We start from the raw sequence: 22,599 nt of genomic DNA, 5'->3' as shown, positions 1-22,599 counted from the left end.
CAGAAATTACTGGGGACTCGGGCATTCTCGATTGAGATTGGGAACTGTGGCCAGTAGAAGATGAAGGAGATTCGTACCGTGTTAACACTCTTTATGCACGATACTTGAAAAAGTGGATCTGAATTTAAATTTAGAAAAGATTTTTTGAAATCTTAAATTTCTAAATTTGCAAATTTTTAAAAAATTAGACTTGAAATTTACCTGTAGCATTATAAATTTTCACGATCTTTCCTCGAAATTAATAAAACTAACATCTCAAGTATTTGAAACTCCGCGAAAACAATCACGAATTCACGATAGCGGAATATTATTTCGCAAGAACCGACTGTTACTCGTTCCAAACATTCCCCAATCCACGGTCCAACCACCGAATCCAAGATCCACAAATCCAAGCAAACTTACCAAAGTAAGCTTACAAACCAGCTGCATCTGTAAATTTACATTGTCGACTTATTTCCAAACTGGAGTACAACAACCAAAAGCGACAAAAAACCAGATGTATCTAAACGTGTAGAATTTTCCACGCGGAGACAGACCGAGGAAAAATGATATCCTCCAAGGATGACACAGATAGAGAGTTGAATGGTGGAAAATGTATCTTGGCCAAATGGAGCTGTGCGGCCAGCTGGTACAGCACAGATTATAATCGCGGGAATTGCGGGCTGGCTTCGTCATTAAATCGCGTAGAACACCAGAGATTGTTTCGCCGCTGTTTGCACGGCAACTGAACAAGCAATGAAACAACTGACCGGGGATAGTCAACTAATTATGGCGTTCCTCACGGACCAGAAAACAGAACAATGGTCCGTATATCGGCATCCTGATCGCTCTCTGAGCCTACATTAAAGGATATGTACCGTGAGACTAGTTAATTAACAAGCACGCTGCATCAGTCACCGAGACTGAAGTCAGTTGTCTATCTTCGGGACGGTTCGTCGATCAAGAACGTGAATCGACGCGACACTTGCGAATTACCGCGATATTTTTCAAACGCCATTTTTACTTCCATGTAAAAATCGAGCTCCCGATTTAAATATTCTCTTGCCATTTGAATTCGGCGGGTGAAAAATTCTCGATTCCTCTTGAAATATTCGTTATGCCAGGGCAGCGAAGAAATTCAGGTCGGAATTTAAAGATAGCTTTGCATGAGAGCTATCGGAAGAATGTGAAGATACGCGTCGAGTTAAAGATAGAAGAATGAATATCGAAAAGAATCTATTTCTTACAAGAGATCCTCTCGAAAGCTCGGTTTTTATTTTCTACTCTTCAAATTTCGTCGAAAAATACGAAATTCGTCAACTGACACATTTACTGTCTCCAACTTCGAGGACGATTTTCATCCCTTCGCTGTGGTCAATTACCAATAAAAGAAAAATACATGTCCACTTATTTTCTAAGAATTACAATATACCAAAGTTTCATAAACCTCGGTGATCGTCGTCTCGAGGAGTCTTATTTTCGAAGAAAATCGAATTAAAAAAATTCGAGAAATCTGAATTCAGCGTCGTCGATAAGACCAGGCAATCAGGGTCGCGGACGAGCGGAAACGCGGCATCTTCGACGAGGCCTGTATCGTTGACCGGCGCTAAATGCGCAGGGAACGATAACGTGGTGCAGCGGAGGAGAGTTGTTGGTTCGAACGACAGCCCTTCAAGTGCACCGTCGACCGGAAGCTCGAGGTTATTGACTCGCCACTCGACTTGGCCGGCTCGACTTGTAACACACATGGACGGTGTGTGCCGACGAGGAAACAGAGGCGGAATCGACGCCGGTCCAGATCTCGAAAGCGCGGACCGAGACGGTAACAGGTAGAGGAGAGGAGCTTTTGAAAACGGCAATTTCTTCTTTTCGCCGAGCATCGAGTGCACATAGTCGCGTGGTTCGCTCGAGAGAACAGTCTCGTCGGTGATAATTAACTTTGTGCACAGAATTCTACCGCGACCTCGAGAGCAAACAAAGTGGTTGGAATGCTTTGTAGAACGTCGAGTGATTCCGACAGGTAAACCGAAGATGTTTCTCTTCGTGCCTTGTATTTCTGATCGGACGTAAATGAACGAGATAGTAATTTGTTCGCTGTGTTATGTTTGAAAATTGGAAGGAGGAGATATTAGAAATCGATCGATTTTTCCGTGATACAGAGATCTCGTTCTGTTCCCAGTATCGATACTCTGACAATGTTGTCGGTCAGATCGAATCGCGATTGAGTTCGCGATGAATTATTGATTGATACTGCTGTGGAGGCGAAATATTGAGACAATATCTTTGATCACAAGTAGATGAATTACTAGATCTTCAGAATCAACTTTACACTTCTTTTCTAATAATCGAAACCGATAAAATTAGAGCATCCTAAGCAATCTTAAATTTCCTCGTTCTTAACCCTTTGACGGTCTAATAAAATTATGAATTACGGTAAAAAGAATTTACATTTCTCACAGTATTTTTTGAAATAATTACGTCGAGTGTGATCATTTTTAAAACAAGGGACACACAACCCTGCGTCATAGTTATGACAATAATATCTCGTCCCTTTTTAACTTTCTTCCTGAGGGTCTCTCTTGAGTTAAACAGTTAAATATTTAACGCTTCCCCCGAATCTCACCCGGGATAAACTGTCGAAGGGTTCGAGCTATGAATCTTTTCTTTACCAACCACGTCTCTGATCTTCCAACCTCCCCAGACCATCGGTAGATACAACCAATCAAAACGTGTCCAAACAGCCCTCCATAATGATCCATTTGCACCGTCGTCGCCGATAAAGCAATTCCGTAATTCCCCCGTCCTTCGAATGATTAATTCACGCACCGTTCTCAATAACACGACGCACACGCGGGCTGCGTACGACGAGCGAGAAACGAGCGTAATTTGCTTAGCCGGGTAAACGCAGCGTCAAAACTGAATGGGGATAGCTTATCGAAGCGGCGAAATTAAACGGAAAATTATTACGTTGCAGGGATACGGGCCTTCGGTGGGAAGGCTTTTAAAGGCTATCCAAGCTTGGCTGAAAAGTCAAAACCGGCTGGGTGAACCCCGCGCGACGTCGAATCAACCGCGAAATCAAGTTACCAACTTGCAGAGAGATCGAGAGAGAGAACAGAGAGCGTAAAGCCGCGATGTAACCGTATTCGAGATCAAACTGCAACGTCAAATAGACCGTATTTTTTTCCCTGCGCCAAAGCATGAGCATAAGCTGTACAAACAGAATCCATTCGCTAATAACCAAGGAGGATCGATCGATCTTCCATTCGAATGTAACGCACGCGCATGCGCATCTACCGCGGAACACGCGCGTGTGATTTTCGACGGTCGAAATGATCGCGAACGTTAACCGCGTCGAATATGTCGAGCATTCGATGTTTGGCGACTCCTGCGGTCATCATCGGCCGACGAAATTAAATTACTTCTGCCGGCGGCGAACCTGGCTTCCCTCTCTCTCTCTCAAACCCTCCTCTCGACTGTTGTAAACCTGATTTCGCACTAAAACGACACGTAATCGATAGTTTTTGGCTTCGAGTTTAACACATCACTACGCGTGGTGTTTCGTAGAACGTCATTACAGAGGTTTGTGGACACAGTTGCGGATCATTCGAAATCGCGAGAGAACATTTTGAAAATTAATAGCAGCTGAGTGTAATACCAGGCATGGATATTATTTTAAAGCAATAGAGTAGATTCTTTCTTTCTTTTTACGTGCAAATTGGAACTTTTTCGTTCAATTATCCGAGAAATATTAAGTTCCTCCTTTATATATATAATACAGAGATTACGCAATTAATAAGAAAATGAAGAAGAGGTTTAATTATCGTGGAGAGTGGAGGATGAGAGAGAGAGAGAGAGAAAAAAAAAGAAAGAAGAGTCTTAGAAAGGCGGAAAACCAGCGCGAAGACTGCGATTGCAGGCGATCGATCGAGGTCATCGGTGCTGGAGAATGTTCCATTAATTACGCGGAAACCTTCAGCTAATCAATGGGTAGTTAGTGGCCAATGGTTGGCTCGCATCAATAATCACTGGGCGACGTGGTAGTATAGTACTGGGCTTTGATGCGCTAATTTACACCACCTGCATTAATGCCCCTGTCCCATTGGTCCGGAACGACGATTGTCTAAGTGCGTGTACGATCCCAGAACAGGTATGCGCAAGGCGCCGCGAACAAGACGATATATTAAGGTCAACTTGACCGTACAAGCCTCCGATATACCTCCCCTAATTGACGATTCACCTCGTTTATATCAAACGGGTAGATACGCGGTCTTTCGAGGAGTAAGAACGGTGAAAAGAATCTGTAGAATCATGTTTTCCAACGGACGCAGACTGACGAATGTGGTTGTCGAAAGCTGACAACAAAAGGCTTCCTGCATGTTCTGCCAGAGAGATTTATTCGGCAGAGTGTGTCACGTATAAGTCAGACGTCGCGCGTAAAAATTCTGTCTCCTCGCAGGAGTAAATGTGAAAAAATTCTACTCTGCGACTTTGTGCAAGTTTCTGACACATTTTTGCCAAAAAGTGAATTCTTAAGTAAATATCGAATTTTTAAGTAAAAATTCCATCTTCTAATATCTATCCCTTCGGTGTGCCCTATATTAGACAGAAACCTACTCGGCGACTTTATGAAGATTTCTGAAAAAAATTTTTAAGTAAAAATTCTATCTTTACATAAACTTCTAATATTTATCCCTTCAACTGTATCAGACAGAAATTACTTGCAATCTGTTTATTTGAAGAAACATAAAAAAAAACCTCTATCTTATTACGCTAATCTTCCAAGAAACAGAGAAAATCTCACGGTCCACTTGAGAAACTAAAAATAAGAATTAACCCGCGAACCGAGTAAAATCTCTTCAACCAGTCACCTTTTACCAGTTCCCGGTCCCACTGACGGAAGAAGAGAATAGAGGTCGGAGTTACCTCGCCAGATCCGTCTACTCTCGAAGAAAAAGCGCAATCACGGTAACAGCGCGATTAACCGTGGAACAATGGCCTGGGGTCCGAGGCTTCCGAAAATTCGCGGGCACGACAATGAAAACGGGTTGGTACCCGCCGTTACCCGCCGCGCGCGCGCTTCGTATCTGACTGCTATACTTTCCAGTCTGTTATAAATACACCGTGTAAACGTCTCGGTGACACCGGCTCCGTTCCTCCGTCGCGCTTCCGCGGCTTCCGCTTTCTAGCGGTGACAACGGTGGAAACAATGAGCGGCCCCCGCGGCCCGTTCCACCGAGGCAAACTTCACCTTTTGTTCCGACGCACCGGGAACAAACGGCGGGAACGAGAAAGAAGCCCTCTTGCTCGGTTTACGACCGAAACAATACTTTTATCTTTCGAAATTTCGTCCGCGGAGAAGGAGGAGACGCGGGGTGCGAACAGAGCTAGCCGGGCTCGCGGTACCACCGCCTAATTAGATTCAGAGACGGGGAGAAGAACGAGGAATGGGCAGCGGCGTAATAAACTTCTAAACGGCGAAACAACGAGACGCGAGAGATTAATAAGTTCGTTAACGAGTTACACCGTGGTTGCGTGTTTAATTAATTCGCTCCGGCGAGGATTGTTGTTCTTTTGCTATTGCGAGGTGTCGCTGCGAGTTTTTTCTTCGCGGGACGGCTAGTAACGACGCATTTTTGTGAACGAATCGCTAATTGAAATTCTGAAGATTCTGGGTGGTGCAGTAAATTCTGTTGTTTATCAGTTGAGGAACTGTTTCAACATTATTAGACGGCGGATTTTATATTTTAGTAGAACTTCGGTAGAAAATTGTTTCATCTACAAGGTATTATAAAAAGCACTATAAGTTTTTCATATTGCCTGCATTCTAATCATTGAAATCTTCCAGCCGAGTATTCTAATAACTACGAACAGCGGTTGCAGTTTCAATGCAATATTGAGAAGTAAATTGTATATTTGATACTCGTTCACTTCAACGTCCGCAGTATCCTCCTTTTATATTTTCATAGAAAGAAACTTTGTACACCGTCAAAGAAGCAATTCCTAATTCATGCACTCGGCACACGACTCATTGTGTGCCACTGAAGTGGCTCAAAGCGCGACTTCTCCTTTATGTCCCTTTGCGAAAGTTTAAATAATACCAACCTTTTAGCGTGGAATATCATCCACTCGATCGGCGTTTTATTGCCGTCAGCTCGTCTCGCGGAAATTCTACAAAGAAGCCTCCAAATGAAACAGATATAAAGAAGCAGAAGAAAAAGAAGAACGTCTGCATGAATCGGACCATTATGCAAACCTTGGGAAATCGAACTCTGCCCAGTCAGGCACACACACACAGACTCGGAGAGAAAGAAAGGGACAGACATTGCTTCCAGGCGAGACGTACGAGGGGACAGAAATAAAGGAGAGACGAGAAAGAGAACGAAAACGGAATGCCACGAATTTCGTTCACGTGGTTTCCACGATGGAGTTTGACCAGGGCGGCGATCCGACAGCGAGGAGAGCGGTATCGGCCCGGTCTGCTCTGATAAAGGAGAAAGCCCTGATATTGGTCAGAGAGTGGAATGCCTCCGGTTCGCGTCGGACAACAAGATTTCTCTCTGTACCTTATACCAGCCTCGTCAGCCTTACGGACCACGCTGGGGGCTGGATGAAACGAACGGCAGAATGGTGTAGGGCGAAACAGAGGGAGAGAGAAGAGAACCGGAGGAACGACATAGGGTAGAGATGGAGGGCGAGGTTAAAAGGAAAGTCGAGGGGATAGAAAGATTGCGATTGGTACAAGTACCGTTAAGCGGCAATGGTCTGTCCGTTGTCACGATCAGACGTTCCCGCAACACGAGGACCCAATGTACACGCGTGCCCCACTTCCTGCTGTCCCTGGACCGTTGAAGAACAAGCCGGTAAATTGAATTTCGGCTCCCGGGCTCGAGGAGAAAAACTGAGACTGACCGAGAGCACACAAGCGGCGGTTGAGTACAGGTGTCCAACTAGAACGGTGAAAAGAAGACGCTTGTTCCTTCGGCTAGGTGTCCGTCTCTCCTCGCGATTCAGCCACTTAATCGCCACGAAGAATGCGAAAACAAGCGTGGAGAGGAGGGAACGTTATCGAGCGAAGCTAAACGAATTCGCCCCACAGCTTTGCCGAAGGAGGATTCGACACCGGTCGTATCCCAGAGACGTTCCCCTGTCTATTTGTCGACTGAAATACGGTGAATTCGGCGGAGCAGCCGCATAAAACGCGCATTATTCTTAACTTTTTCCCGGACGCGGATTCACCGACGAGAACCCCGAGGGCGCTAAGCAAATCTATCCCCATCAGACGCAGAACGACGTTACCGCGTTTCCTACAGCCCACGTCTTTCCATCCGCCGCTCTTTTCCCTCGTCCCATCTCCACGTGAAGGATGAGACGCTGGAATTTCAAGAAGACTACGGGCGAAACGATGATTATGGCTCGACGAGCGCGTTACGGGACCGTTATCGGCCGTCTTTTGATCAACACACGCACGCTTCTATTTCGAAACCCCTTTGTTCGCCGTGTGTTTACGCCGTTGTTCGCGAGACTTTAATCGTGCTGATTAACGTTCCGCGGAGAATAACAGGGTAATCGAGCACGATTCTGACGTTATATCGCTCTGATATCAATTTCGCTGCGGTGTAACGGAGATTTAAAACGTTAAAGACACGGTGACCTACTTGTGGGCTATCGAGTGTTGCTTTTATTTACTACTTGCAAACAAAGTCCAGGGGAAGAAACGGTAAAGTAAATGATAACAGAAACTGGAAATAGAAGAAACAGAAGAAAGAGAGGCGGAAATATGTTCTCTTTTCGTAGAAAATGATAAAACAGTGGAGAGATCCATCGATGGGTCACTGTGACAAGAGTGACAAACAAAAAGCTTGGATAGGCGATGGGTCGCTATATTATTTAATAATATTCTGTGAAAAATTAGAAAGTGAAAATTTAAATATTAATGATAATAAACACTCCTAACTGTCATCACAGAGTGTACCGTGAATTTGCTAATTCACTTCAGAAACGTGTATTATTATAAAACGTTGATTTCAGGGAAGAAACAAGCACGAAATCAATCACAGCTGTTAGTATTAATATCCTGAAGAGTTCGATCGTTTATAGGAGACCTGACAAATATCGTATTTCGACCATTCCACATAAAATTTCACACTTTCGATATTATTTTTAATGCATAAATTATATGCAGACAAATTATTTTGTGATATTATATCAAATAAACGCTGAACCAACTTTCGATCTGTATAAACAATTATTCAACGTGATAATAATATCATTACCATAGTAATTTTTAGTCTATGACCATAGGTCAACTGGGTTTCTAATTTTTACCAACTTGATTTCACCTCGAGTAAGTAATGAGAACGTTAAAACGTACTTTCTTATCGAAAAATGTTCTAAAAATGTATGAATTATTGTACATAGCGTTATAACAATTTACGGAAGGTATAAATTAATAACAAAATTGCGAAACTTAATAAATTATACCGCATTTTAATATTGCAATAAAAATTCCCGCGAAAAGTTATCGGTTTCCCGCGAAAAGTAATCGGTTTCCCGCGAAAAGTAACCGCTTAACAGAGTCTCCCGCCCGATATTTCTGACGACTTTGCTAATGACTTTGGGGAGGGGGTACCGCAGGTATATAAGGACCCGCCGAAATTTCGGGAGCTCATTACCCTTTATACTGGGCCCTAGACACTTCGCGGCAAATTAGTCTTAAAGGTTCTGAGATGTGAATAGAGTGGTCGGGGGCTACTAGCTAGCCTATGTCCACCCTATACACACTCTACCTTCCTCTGAAACTTATATACTATAGAATTTCAAATACTACCTATTAGACAATTCTATTTTCTTTTTAAATCAAACTTTAACAATCACCGGTACGCGGTAGGCACTTAATATCAGACTTTAAATACGCGACTTCGACCTTCGGTTTAGAAATAAGATAATATTATTTTCCCCATTAGACTTCGAATTGTTTGGAAGGTTTAGGGAAATAAACATTTCAATTTTAGTCACCGTTGCTCTTTATTCTTGTCGAATAGGATATTGAAATGAATTTGATGTTTTGCTAATGGAATTTGGCGTTTCAGCTATCGATCAATTAAATACTTTTTCGTTACAGCTTCTTAATAATCGATAATACGTGCTTTTCTTACAGCTATTGAAATTAATTTGAAATTTTTCTTTCTGTTTCTCGAATTTATTTTATTTCTCTGATATTTTCTCTGATATTGAATTTATTTGATGATTTGTGATTTTGTGTACTAATAATTTACAGCTATCCAAGGAGTTTGCATGAATTGCATGTTAAGTAGTTAGTTATTTTATTATTGTACTGTATATTGTGAGCTGATTTGGAACGAGTGCACTATACTCGTGCACTATGCCCTCCCTTAATTAAACCGTTTCGCTAGTTTATCGTAATTAATAATCTACTTTCGGAATTTACACGAGAATTTTTGAATTTTTATAAATATTAGAGTCAGTGCATCGCGTTTTGAAATAATAGCTTCATCCCTAGTTCGATTATTATTGAATATTTTTTCGCGTTTAAGTGACACTTCTCCCAAATTATCGTCGCGACTTTTATCGAAATTTACTTATATCATAGAATCGAGAAAAATGTAAATTCACGGGTTCTTTTACGCGTATTCTATTCAAATTTTGCTTTATTACAAAAATCGAGAATAATATAAAATCGCGGTTTTCCCTGTTAAATAAAACTTGAATAAATCGCGTTTCGAAATTCTTTTCGCGTCGTCCATTCCACAGTGACTCACGCTTCGTGAGTCTGTGAGTCTTGGAAAATCAACGCAGAAGGAAGGACGAAAGACTTGACGAATCTGAGAGGAAGGAAGGAAGTGCAGCCAAATCTTTGTTGCAGAGCCCAGCTGCCTAATCTGCGAACAGTGAGTTACAAAAATGGGTTTTTTTCTGGGTATTTGGTTAAGTAGTTAGTTTTGCCTATTGCCAGCTCAAAAATGAGCTGAGCTGCCCCTAATAAAACCGTCTCACTAGAGTTTCGCAATTAATAATCTATTTTTCGGATATATATTAGAATTTTTCTAAATATTAGAGTCAGTGCATCGCGTTTTGAAATATTATCTTCATCTCTAGTTCGTTTATTATTGAATATTTTTACGCGTTCAACTGATATTTCCCCCGAATTATCGTCGAGAAAGATACGAACTCGCGTTTTCTATTGAAATTTGCTTATTTTACGAAATCGAGAAAGATCTTATTTTCGCGTTTATTTCACTTCAATTTTCACGCGTTTTCTATTGAAATTCTAACTTAATTAGAAAAGTCGCGGTGTCCCCTGTTAAACGAACTTTAAATAAACCGCGATTCGTACACAATTTCGCGTCGCCCATTCCACAGTGACTCACATTTTGTGAGTCTGTGAGTCTTGGAAAATGAACGCTGAGGGACTGGAATGGTTAACTGAAGGATGACGATCTGAGAGGAAGGAAGGAAGGAAGGAAGGAAGGAATCAATCTGGCATTTGGGTCATTCAATCTGGCATTTGGGTCATTCAATCTGGCATTTGGGTCATTCAATCTGGCATTTGGGTCATTCAATCTGGCATTTGGGTCATTCAATCTGGCATTTGGGTCATTCAATCTGGCATTTGGGTCATTCAATCTGGCATTTGGGTCATTCAATCTGGCATTTGGGTCATTCAATCTGGCATTTGGGTCATTCAATCTGGCATTTGGGTCATTCAATCTGGCATTTGGGTCATTCAATCTGGCATTTGGGTCATTCAATCTGGCATTTGGGTCATTCAATCTGGCATTTGGGTCATTCAATCTGGCATTTGGGTCATTCAATCTGGCATTTGGGTCATTCAATCTGGCATTTGGGTCATTCAATCTGGCATTTGGGTCATTCAATCTGGCATTTGGGTCATTCAATCTGGCATTTGGGTCATTCAATCTGGCATTTGGGTCATTCAATCTGGCATTTGGGTCATTCAATCTGGCATTTGGGTCATTCAATCTGGCATTTGGGTCATTCAATCTGGCATTTGGGTCATTCAATCTGGCATTTGGGTCATTCAATCTGGCATTTGGGTCATTCAATCTGGCATTTGGGTCATTCAATCTGGCATTTGGGTCATTCAATCTGGCATTTGGGTCATTCAATCTGGCATTTGGGTCATTCAATCTGGCATTTGGGTCATTCAATCTGGCATTTGGGTCATTCAATCTGGCATTTGGGTCATTCAATCTGGCATTTGGGTCATTCAATCTGGCATTTGGGTCATTCAATCTGGCATTTGGGTCATTCAATCTGGCATTTGGGTCATTCAATCTGGCATTTGGGTCGTTCAAACTGGCATTTGGGTCATTCAATATGGCATTTGGGTCATTCAATCTGGCATTTGGGTCTCTCAATCTGACATTTGGGTCTCTCAATCTGGCATATGGGTCACTCAAATTGGCATTTGGGTCACTCAATCTGGCATTTGTGTCTCTCAATCTGGCATTTGGGTCATTCAAACTGGCATTTGGGTCATTCAATCTGGCTTTGGGTCTCTCTCAATCTGGCATTTGGGTCACTCAAATTGGCATTTGGGTCCTTCAATCTGGCATTGGACCACTGGTGGAACCAAATTCAAGGCTTGGAAGACTCAAAACTGTTGATGAAACCAAAATTCGATGCTTGAAGGATGCAAATGGCTCACTGAGGGAATTTCAAAGGCTTGATGGAACTGAGAGGATGACCAGATGCAACCAAATCTATGTTACAATGTCCAGCTGTGTGGTAATTGGTGAGTCGCATCTTTTCTTTTTATTAATTAAATATTTCGTGGAGAAATATTTCAAATTCACAAGAGTATGAACAGTTTTACTAGGAATTGAAATATGAACTCTACTAACTTGAGAATATACATTATTTATTTGTTACAAATTTATTTATTTTCAGCAATTACAGAATTTCATATTAGTTTAGTTGAAATATTCATTTTCTTCAACTATCGAATTGTATCAGAATTCCGTGAAATTACAGAATCACGAATGATTCTATCAACGAAAATAAATCAGGGAAAGTATCGTTCATTTGAGACGTTTATAGTGACCATCCCATGGTAAGCCTTAGGTAGTTCTTATTTTAAAAAATTATACCAACGAAGGAACATCTCGAATTGTTAGTCATTGATTTTGACGAAAATCTGGTGTATAGGAGTTCTCGAAAAAATTTGTCAGATATTTCTTAATATCGACAATCGTTCACAACGAAGGGTTGAAAGTGGTTCTCGAAGTTGGAAGTGATAAACATATTTTCTTTAATATCTCGAAAATTATCAGATCGAGAAATTATATACTTTGACGAATTCCGCAGTTCGGAATGGTAAATTTGACTTGCAAATAAATTTAGAAAAATTTCATTTATCTAATTCTTATCTTTTCAGGTATTTCCCTTCCTCCCACTGATTCGAATGTAAAGTGTGCGAAAATGAATAGAAAATTGTACAGAGTGCCATATAAAATAAGCGAATGTAAAGTATGTGAATGTGGACTAAGCGAATCTTAACTTTAAGTAGTCCATAAGATAAAATAAGTTAAATTAGTTAGAAGTTCGACATCGTGGGATGCGTGCGTTTTAATTTTAATTAGTCCATAAAATAAAATAAATAATTCTAAGATAGAAAATTTGTATCGAATGCAATGTGAGCGCTCTCTTACAAAGATACTCGATCTCATTCGTAGCGTAATTAATAATTATTATCGTCGAACAGTAATGTTCTCGCGAATATCGATTCTCGATCGCTCAATTTCTTTCAAGCTTTTAATCGACGTACTTGTTCGCGAGTAGCGCGCGATACCGCGAGCAAATGCGTCGATTAGGCTCGCTGGTTCTTTCGAGTGATCGCGAATTCATAATTGTTTAGAAAAGTATCAATTTCCTTTTTGCTACGAGAATGAGAATTGCGTATCTCTGAATGTAAAGAGCTGCCAGTAGGGCATGTGTTTTTGTCGGGTCCCTTGCGTAGTTACCTCCTCGTGGTGGGACCTGGTAATTGGTATTCTTTTCCAAAGAAAATTATAATTTTGGGAAAGGATAGCAAGCTGAGAACTACGCACACCCGCTGTCATAATTTATACACACATTTGAAGTATTTCTTTGAATGTCAATTTTTTTAATTTCAAGTTATAATTCTGAGTTTTAACTTTAAGTTCGTAAGACATAGCCAGTTAGTTATAAGCTAGAAAATTGTATCGAGTACATTTCGTGCACACTTTCTCACGAAAATACGCGACTCATTTGCCACGAATTAATAAAGGTACCATCTGCTTTCTGGCTAACATCGATGGCAAAGATTCTTCTTACATTTCTCCAAGTTCTCAGTTACTTCGTCATTTTGAAAAGCTCAGTTTGTAGAATTGAGTCAAAGTTGAAATAGAATTTTTAACATTAAAAATTGTTCTTTATATCACGAGTAATCAAGATTTGAAATGATCCCAAGTACAACTTAATATTCCATTATCACTTAAAAATATTAAAGTCGAGAGTTTTCTCAATTCTTTAACGCTTAACACGCTACAAATCCTTCAGCACACAAAACTAGTTTCTCACACCTATAAATAAACATTCCAAGTGCATTCTCAGTGAAAAAGAGCTCGCGATTTCACGTAGAACGGTTCTTTTACGGAACCTGCAGAGAAGCACTGCCATAAATTACAAGAACCACCTACTCGTCTGTCTGCAGAAACACGCTCCACATTTTCTAACCGCGTATCAACACCCAATCCATCTAATCCACCCACGAAGAAGAAAAATCGAAAATTTCTCTCAATCGAACAACCCACGATCGACAAGACCACTCCAAGATCTCTTCGCAAGTCTGTTTTACCATCCGACAAGAAAATCTTCTCGCTAAATCGCCGACAGGCTGCCTCGTTCTAAAATTCAACCGCAGAGCGCCGTGGAAATTAAACATCGCCAGGAGGGGCTCGCCTCTGACAAATAAACAGGGCGGGTGGCGCGACGGTGAAAAGAGCATCTCCGTGGATGGCCTGGGCGCCGTCTCTAGCGTAGAAATAAAGGAAGGCCTGTCCTTCGCGCGCGAGCAACGAGAGCGGCGGGATATTAAAAAACCAAAGTGGTCGACGAGTGAGAGAGGGTGGTTGGCGCGAGGCCGCGTGGCGGCGGGTTCATTTGAAACGTGATTCGAGGGTTGAAACGCGCGTCACGCGGCGACCACCGCCACGCGGAACGATTGTTTCACCCCGCGCGGATGCCATTGTTTCGACGTGTGTACTCGTACGTTTCGCCGCGGAGACGAGAGCACGGACGCCGCAGCCGCGACTGACGCATCTGTCGACGAGAGAAAAAAAGGAGAAAAAGAGTCGAGCGGGGAAAAAAGGAAAAATTGAGAGAGAGAGAGAGAAAGAGAGGGGGAAATGTTTACGGCAGATGCATATTCATGCGGCGTGATGCTCTCGTCCAGGGCCAAGTGACGCGGATTAATATGCATAAAATCCTTGCGTCACCGGGAACTCGAGCAGGTATTCTGGGAAAATAAGAAACGAATTTTTGCTACACCGGGATGGTTACGAGGCTCGCTTTTGTGGCAATTGTAGTACTCTCTCCCGTTTGCTCGTTCGATTTCATAAGCTGTTTTTTCTTCCCCCCGGAAATCGGTCACTAGTAACGGGGGCGAAATGGTTTTTTGATATTGTAGCACCCGTTAGGACTTTTTGCGTAACACGAGATATCGCTGCAGTCCATAACGAATGCGACTGTCAAGTTTTTATTTCCATTTTCATAGATATTTTTGTTTTTTTCCCAAACCCCCTCTCTTTTTTAATGGAACGCTGTAGGAATTTTTGTGTTTTTGATTATTCCGCTGAAAGCCTCTGTAACGTTTATTTGACACAGTTCCATGTACTGTTGCAAAGGAGATACGACGTGCAGTGAATGTATCTTTTGATGGACAATGTCAAAGTATTCTATCTTCGACAAGTTACCGCATTTTTACTACCGATTGATTTTATAAATTCTTGACAGAAAAATTGGAACAATCGAACCCAAAATACCGAAACCCACAATTTCTTGTCAAAGCGAGATAAATCAGTGTAACAGAGAATATTCTAACTTGCAACGCTGATTCCTCGCGTTACAGTTCCACTTCGTCGATACTGTTACCAACGATGCTATATCGAATTTAACAATGTAACTTACCGAGAACGACGAGCTTCACAGGCCTGCCGGAAAGTATCTTCCCTTGGTCATCCTCGAGTGTGCAACCCCATATACCGTCATCTTCTAATCTGACGTTGTCTATATGCAACGCAGCCGTGATAGAGTCGCCGATATATCTATGTCCAGTCCCACTCATCTCCGTTCTCGTGTTGATTGTAATCATATCCACCGGACTTCCCTCGTGCAACCATGTCGCTGGTCGTATTCTGTAGCTCCTAACAAGACAATTCGTGCCAATTAATTCGGGACAATACCATCGTCCAATTCGTTTTCCTATTAACAATATCGAGGCTTTGACTACTCGTTTCTCGGATACTTTAAATCGAATCTTCCCTAGCAGCGGGGAAACAGCTACGCGTGCAGAAATGTATCGGTAATTACGGTGATTGTTTTGTCGTGGTTTCTCGAAAACGTGTACGGAATTTCTAATTTCCAGAGAATTTTGCTTCCTTTCTTTAAATCGATCTGGAAGGTGTAATAATCGTGATATGTTAGTTAATTGTAACTTTAGTTATGAAACTCTTTTTTGGTAATTAGGGATTTATCGGTAGAGTAATTGACGCATTACCAATTAAAAGTATTGCAGCTGAATATACGTCCAAGATTGTTAGAAAAATTAATTAAGATCCCAGTGCTATCATTAGAGAGTGATTAACACATTACCAATCGAACGAATTTCAGTTTAATACATATCTAAGGTCGCTAAGAAAAATTAGTAAAAATCCCAGTGCTAGGAAAATTAACCATACAAAATTGAAGGATGATCGATTACATCTAACAAATGAAATATCACTGTGAATGACAAATGCAACGCGTTAACCATAGCTGAATAATTTTCACCAACGAAACAAATTTGCTCTCCTCATAAATCCTCTATCCACTTAAAAATCCACCTTCTCCTGCACAGAATAAATTACCCTTGAACCCGGAGAAAGAAACTCCCCTTGAAGCAGAGACAAATAAAGCCAGCCATGGTTACCCAAGATAAATTTATCTTTACACTCGTGTGCGACAGAGGAGCAGCAACGAAATCCGCTCGTGTGGGTTCCATTCGTCAATAAAGAAGCCTAAATTACCTGGCCCCGGGCAACAGTAGCCTCGAGTAATTTCCCTCCAGCTCGCAAGGCAGTACGACCTTGCTGTGAGGTTTCACCACCAGTTCCAAGGGTGGCTTTGACGGCGCAGCAGCTGTATCTAAGGAGACTGGAACATTGCTTGTAGCGGAGGAACTGGTAGACCATAAGTCCTCTTCGGGGGCTAAAAGGGCCGCGGGCTCCGCCACCTCGTCCGACAGAGAAATCAACGTCGTGCTGGACGCCGTTGTGCTGGTGGTACTCGTCGTGGTTCTTCTAGCACGCCGTCCACCCTCCTGACTTCTACGGAGAGTGTAAACACCGGCCTCGTTCACGGACCCTGCAACAATAAAGGATGACATCGTGATTCTCGGTGTTCTGCTCCATCAATGAACGCTCAAAGGATGTAGGGTAAAATGTACAGACTATGCAGGGTGCTTTTTTTTTATTTTATCCGGAGAAGAATAATTTGAGGACAGACCAATTCTTCGGTAATCTTGTCGTTAGTGAATCTTGCAAAATAAATTTTTGTTAAACCTTACAAAATAAATTTTCATTCCCGTTAAGTGTTGAAAAGTAAATTTTTATCTCTATTAAATCTTATTAAAAATAATTTAGAAATGGACGAATTATTCTTATCTTTAGCGAATCTTAGAAAATAAATTTTTGTCTTCGTTAAATCTTACAAAATAAATATTTATCTCTATTAAATCTTATCGGAAGTAATTTAAAAACGGACGAATTAGTTTTCACTTGCAAATTTGATGAATTTTAGTTGAAAGAGTATATCGATTTTTGGAAAATAAAGGAAGTACGTTCACAGACGACACTTTTGCATTATCATTATATCAGAAGTCTTGGTTTTGCACACGATCCTCTCTCGTGATTTTTAAAAGGGTCCTCATTACGAAAAATCTATGGAAAAAAGTCCTTTAATTTTACACGTGCCAGTCTTGCGCGATTTTTACAGTGGTCCACCGTTATTAAATTCGGTGCATCGTCGTACGATAAACGCTGGTTATCTCATTTAATTAAATACCACGATTTAATGACACTAACGCAACCCTGAAACTCGACAAAGCCGTAAAATAAACGACGTTCCACGCAGGCAAAGGCGCTTCTTAACTAAATAGTGTTTCCAACGCTCGGTCGATCCTCCCCGAAAACTGTCTATCAGGTTCGGTCGACCAAGGCTGCACGGGGAAAACTAATTATGACTTCGATGGACCGCAAATAGCTATAACTATCTGGCGCAACTAAGGCACCTTGTCGACCCGTGTCTACTCATACTCTCCTCCCACGACCTCGTAAACTGTAGAAGAAGCTAATGTTTAATACTCGGCAAACGACGACGAGGTTGAAACACGAAACGCCTTTGTCGCTTTATCCCTACCGAACACGTCACTTACTCCGATCTTTTCTCCTACTCGCACACACTTCGAGTAATCAACCCATTTTTTTTCTTTTCTTTTGGGGGGAAAAAAAATTCTAACAAAATGACCGAACGAGATGGAAACGATACTCTAGACTACTTAAATTTATAACAGCGGAAAATTCAGTGAAATTCATTCTATATTTGCAATCAATTCACGCGAGCAATGAGTCAACGCATATTTTCATTTGCCAAATAAAATTTTATCTCCGCGAGTTATCGCGCATCGTCGATGAATCGGACGAGAAACAAAATGAACGAATCGACAGAAAAATCCTAGATCGCTATCTATTCCACCCGACCTAAAAAAAAAAAATACTCTCGAAATTCCAATTTTTATTTCACTTTCGTCACTTTTACCTTGGACCAACTTATCGCAGATCTTCGCGAAAATTTGACAGATTAATTAGAGGAAATTTGAGTGCGTTACTTAGAGGAAAAGTGACGTAAGTCGCTTGTAATTGGAGGAGTAGGAGTACAATCTTGCGACAAGATCATCGAGGCGATCGCGTTCGATATCGAACGATCGATGTTCATCAACGTTTCACGCAGGTATGTGCACGATCGGTTATACACTGGAATCGAGTGGATGTTGTTCGACGTTGATGCATGCATTATTCACCCTGTGTATCCATTCATTATTCATGTCATGATCAATGGATGTCAACAGACCGCGATCTGTATCTGAACACGTCACCATGACGGAAAGTGAAAGCGCGGAGCGAATATGCCCGCGACACGAAGGGGCCAACGATGCCGATCAGATTTTTGCGAAACGAAGAAACGCGACACGCACGCTTGTCTTCGTAACAATGTCGCATTATGGCAGTGCTGATAGGTGTCTGTTTGATCATCGATACGTTAACGCGATAACAGGGAAATTCGTGACGTTAACTCTCGCGTACCTCTTGTGTTAATTAGAATATCTGAAGTGTAAATTGTCCATTAATTAGTTGGATGTTTGAAACGTTCGATGTCGAGTGCTCTTCTTTTCAAGTTCTTCACGATGAATGTCGGTAATCGTTCAATTACGAAAGAATTATTTACCTATTTATTTAACGTGCAAATGGTTAAAAATGTTGTCCGAGGATAGAGAATAAACGTCGACGATAAATCGTCGGGATTTTTTTCGAAGATCTGAAATTGATCGGTTTCGATGGATAAACCATCGTCGAATCCCATTTTATGGAATATGGATTCTTGTAAACAGTTCATAAACAATCAGATCGCGATGTATCTATATTTACGAATATCGTACAAAAAGAATCGCCGCCACCGGAGAGAGAGAATCGTTCTTTATCGGGGAAATCGATACCGCTAAAATTCCCGTGCACGAAACAAAGCTGACAGACGCGTGGCCGTAAAAAGGGTCGATATCAATGCGTTGCCCGCTGAAGGAACCGTTATCGATAAATTCCAGATTATGAGGTATTCATATTTGCGCGAGTTCCGCATTGGAGAAAAGCACGATATCGATAAATATCGACCGAATTTCCACCTCTGGCCCGATAAATTGCTCGTCCAGAAAATCAACACCGATAAATTCCGGGTCGCGGGAATCGACATCGATAAATTCTGGGTCGTAAAAATCGATGCCGATAAATTTCACCCCCACCCGGTAAAACCTCGCGCTCCGGTTGAGGCAAGGGCGGAGGAGGAACATCGTGGAAATTTCGGGTCGTGGTAACCGATCGACGAATAAATTCCGCGTCTTGCTAACCGAATATCGCGGAGTATCTTCCGTGGCGTGGATCGACGATGATTTTCGGGTCGTGGAAACTTCACACGGTGACAAATTCCCGGTAGCGGAAACCAAGAACCGAGATAAATTCTGGGTCGTGGCACGCGGCATCGATAAACTCCGCGTCCGCTCGGCTCGAATCTTTCATTAATCAACCCATGTTGCAACCCAGTTACGCTACTCTATATACAGGGTGGAGCTGGATGTGTGGAGAACACTCGGGGAACAGATTCAACACTTAAAAATAACGAACCGAGTTCGTATCGATGTACACTGCTGTCGAAAACTATCAAACTTTATTTTTTGTGCTAATTAATTAGCGTAGAAATGAGCTAGATCAGGTTTGTGGGAGTAATTGTTACTTAGAGGGAGAGAAGGAAATCGTTTTGTAATTAACAAGCACATATGGCCTGATGAAATTAGGATAGTTAAAAAAGAGAACGTGATAAGAAGGTTTGAGCTGTATTGCACGACTGCACAAGCTGCGAGAATAGAGAGGTCAATGACCCTGAATTTTTGCAGAATCAATTTGTTTACATTGACGACACTGTGCTTTTGTGGTGAGTCGAGAATTTTTTAAGAACACGGTCAAAGATGAACTTAATAAACTTCAATAATTACAAAAGACATCTTACTCATCCTCTTTCCTCAAACACTTCACACCTTCGTATCACAAAATTGGGATCGCGTTAAAAAACATCTGACCTAATTCCACACGTCGAATTATCTAATCTCTCTACGTAATACTCTTTTTTTCTTCTCGACGTAAATCTATTTTTGATGTAGGCCACTCATCCTTCCATTTACCCTTTCCCTCGCTTTTTACAACGTCGTAAACTCCTCAAGAACATCACTCGCATCGCAGCGAAGGAACACTGGTTACGACGAATCGCGGAGACGAAAGACCGCGCGGAAACGACTATCTATCCGTGTGTGTCTCTTTGTCACCCGTTACTCGCTAGCAACCACGATAAGCCGCGTTTTCCCCATCTCTCTCTCTCTCTCTCCTTTCGCGAACGACGGTGAAAAGAGAAAAGAGTATACAATAGAGGTGTAACGCGAAAGAGCAAACGAGGAGGCGCAACGTGACGTCTTTATGCCGTTGCGTTTGCATGCATGCATGCGAGACGCGACAATGCGAGATTGTAAAGCGGTTAAGAGGATTTGTCACCTCGTGTCACTGGATAAACTCCTTTTCCTCCGCTCGCGAAACTCCGCGCCGCTACTTCGGTTGACATCTTCGAGGACACGATTTGCGAGTCTCGCCCTCTCTCGCTCTCTCCCACCCTTTGGTTTACACTACGTGTACGCGTCTCGCTCTCTTTTACATCTCCGCAAGAGAGAATCCAAACTCCACGTCCCAATTCCCTTTGTTCGAGGCGCATCAAACGTGAAATATGCGAGTTCGCCCGGGGAATTCCGGTAATTTGCGAAGAGAGAGAGGAATCGGGGAAACTCAGCTTCGTCTTTAATCCCCCTCCGAAATACTAGATTTGTCGAACGTTTCACGAGCTATCAGAGTACGAATAAGTAAAGGGTCGGTGAACGGGGCTGTAAGGTAGGGGAAACTTAGTCTCGCGAAACGCATGTGATACCGTGGAAAGTTCCCTGCAAGTTCTTCCACCACCGCCACCACCCCCTATTCCCTTCTTCGACCATCCCACGGGCTATAGGATTTCGCTCCGTCGCGCTATTAATCGCTACTTATTTCCAGGCTTAATGGTGCCGTAAAGAAAATCGTTCGAGGATACTGCTACCGAGGGTTGAATTTGTTGCGCCAATTCAACGAGCTGTGCCGGAAGCGCACAGCTGTAGGGTACAATGGTTTTAATGGCGGCATTGTGTCTGTTTTGTCGAGCGCTTGACTCTGACAGAAATAGTATAATTGAGTGCGACCGGTATTTATCGTTACGCTTTGTCTGGTTTACTGAAAGTTACGAGTGTAAGTTGCTTGTTTTAACTGGCGTCACGAGGGCGTTTTCTTTTTTCCCTAACGATTTTCTCTTCTTACTTTTTCTTCTTCTTTTTCTAAATAGAAGTTGAACAAGTTAGAGTGGTGATCAAAATCGAAGAAAGATTGTTGTTTTTCTTTGGAAACGCATTTACGAAAACAAGCGTTCTTTCCCACCGCCGCGTATCGGTAAACCGTCGAAGAGAAAAAACTTTTTTAATTGCGACATTTCGTCGAGAGTGCCTTGAGCATTTGCAAAATTACTTCGTGCAAATAAAAAGACGAAATCTGGTAAACGAATCGTAGACAGGATAAAAAACAAGAAAAACAGAACTCGCCTAGATCGCTCGTATTTCCTTTACAAATCGTATTTCCTTTACAAACTTGGTCACCTCTGCGACGCTGTACAAAATAATCAAGCATGTACGCTCTGCTCGAACACCAGAGATACGTTGTTTTAACAACAATGCTCGCGTTCATTCGCAAATGTTTCCACTCTCCCTCTGCAATTCCACATCGAATCCACGTGTATTTCCCAATTTGCACAAACTTCGCCAATAAACAGCTTTTCTGGTCGCTCTGAAAAGTACGAAAAAAGAGAAAAAGCTCACCAATCGTCGTCAAAAATATCCTACAGACGTAGAAACGTTCGATCTATAGTCGAAAAAAGGAGCAAGTAGCAAAAAAGAAGAAGAAAAAAAAACAGAAAAAATAGAGAAAGGACGAAGAAACGATGCAACGTCAGCTTTGTGTACATAAAGCGGTAAAGATCATAGACCACGTCTCTGGATCACGTCTACCAGACGAAATAAGAAATATACAGGCAGAGAGAAAGACGGGGAAACCGTAATGGAGAAGAGAGAGAGAGAGAGAGAGAGAAGAAAGGGTAGTAAGGTGCAACGAAAGAATTCAACGGTATGGATATATATCGCCGGGGGAATTTATCTTTCGTGGAATTCACAGCACGAACGTCTTTGATGGCAACAGGAGTGATTCTCGCCCAAGCCACACCTCCTTCTATCTCTACAACCTTTTCTCTCTCTCGCTCGCTCACCCCTTCCCCTCTTGGTTCTCTTCGTTTCGATCCTCTAATCTCTCTTCACCCTTTACTCCTATCCACGGTGTCATCCTGTACTAAGCCCTCTGTAATACCCTCTGCTACGGAAACAGTTACGGGCCGGTATTCGTTCTGGTCCTTGCCCGGTAA

General features: G+C 42.0%; 1 protein-coding gene across 1 annotated transcript in view; it reads right to left on the bottom strand.

The window, feature by feature from the left end:
• LOC108570898 (hemicentin-2) overlaps positions 1 to 22,599 on the bottom strand; it is a 378,548-nt gene that overhangs the window by 185,463 nt on the left and 170,486 nt on the right. Inside the window, exons 3-4 of the mRNA XM_017932826.1 lie at positions 16,272 to 16,608; positions 15,175 to 15,410 (exon numbers count right to left, since the gene is read on the bottom strand). Of these exons, the coding sequence (XP_017788315.1) occupies positions 15,175 to 15,410; positions 16,272 to 16,608 (573 nt within the window). The remainder of the gene's footprint in view (positions 1 to 15,174; positions 15,411 to 16,271; positions 16,609 to 22,599) is intronic.

The sequence above is a fragment of the Habropoda laboriosa genome, unplaced genomic scaffold (genome assembly GCF_001263275.1).
Source record: "Habropoda laboriosa isolate 0110345459 unplaced genomic scaffold, ASM126327v1 scaffold90, whole genome shotgun sequence".
Classification (NCBI taxonomy): Eukaryota; Metazoa; Arthropoda; class Insecta; order Hymenoptera; family Apidae; genus Habropoda; species Habropoda laboriosa.
Note: the sequence above shows the minus strand (reverse complement) of the source record. Positions and strands in the feature narration are given on the sequence as shown.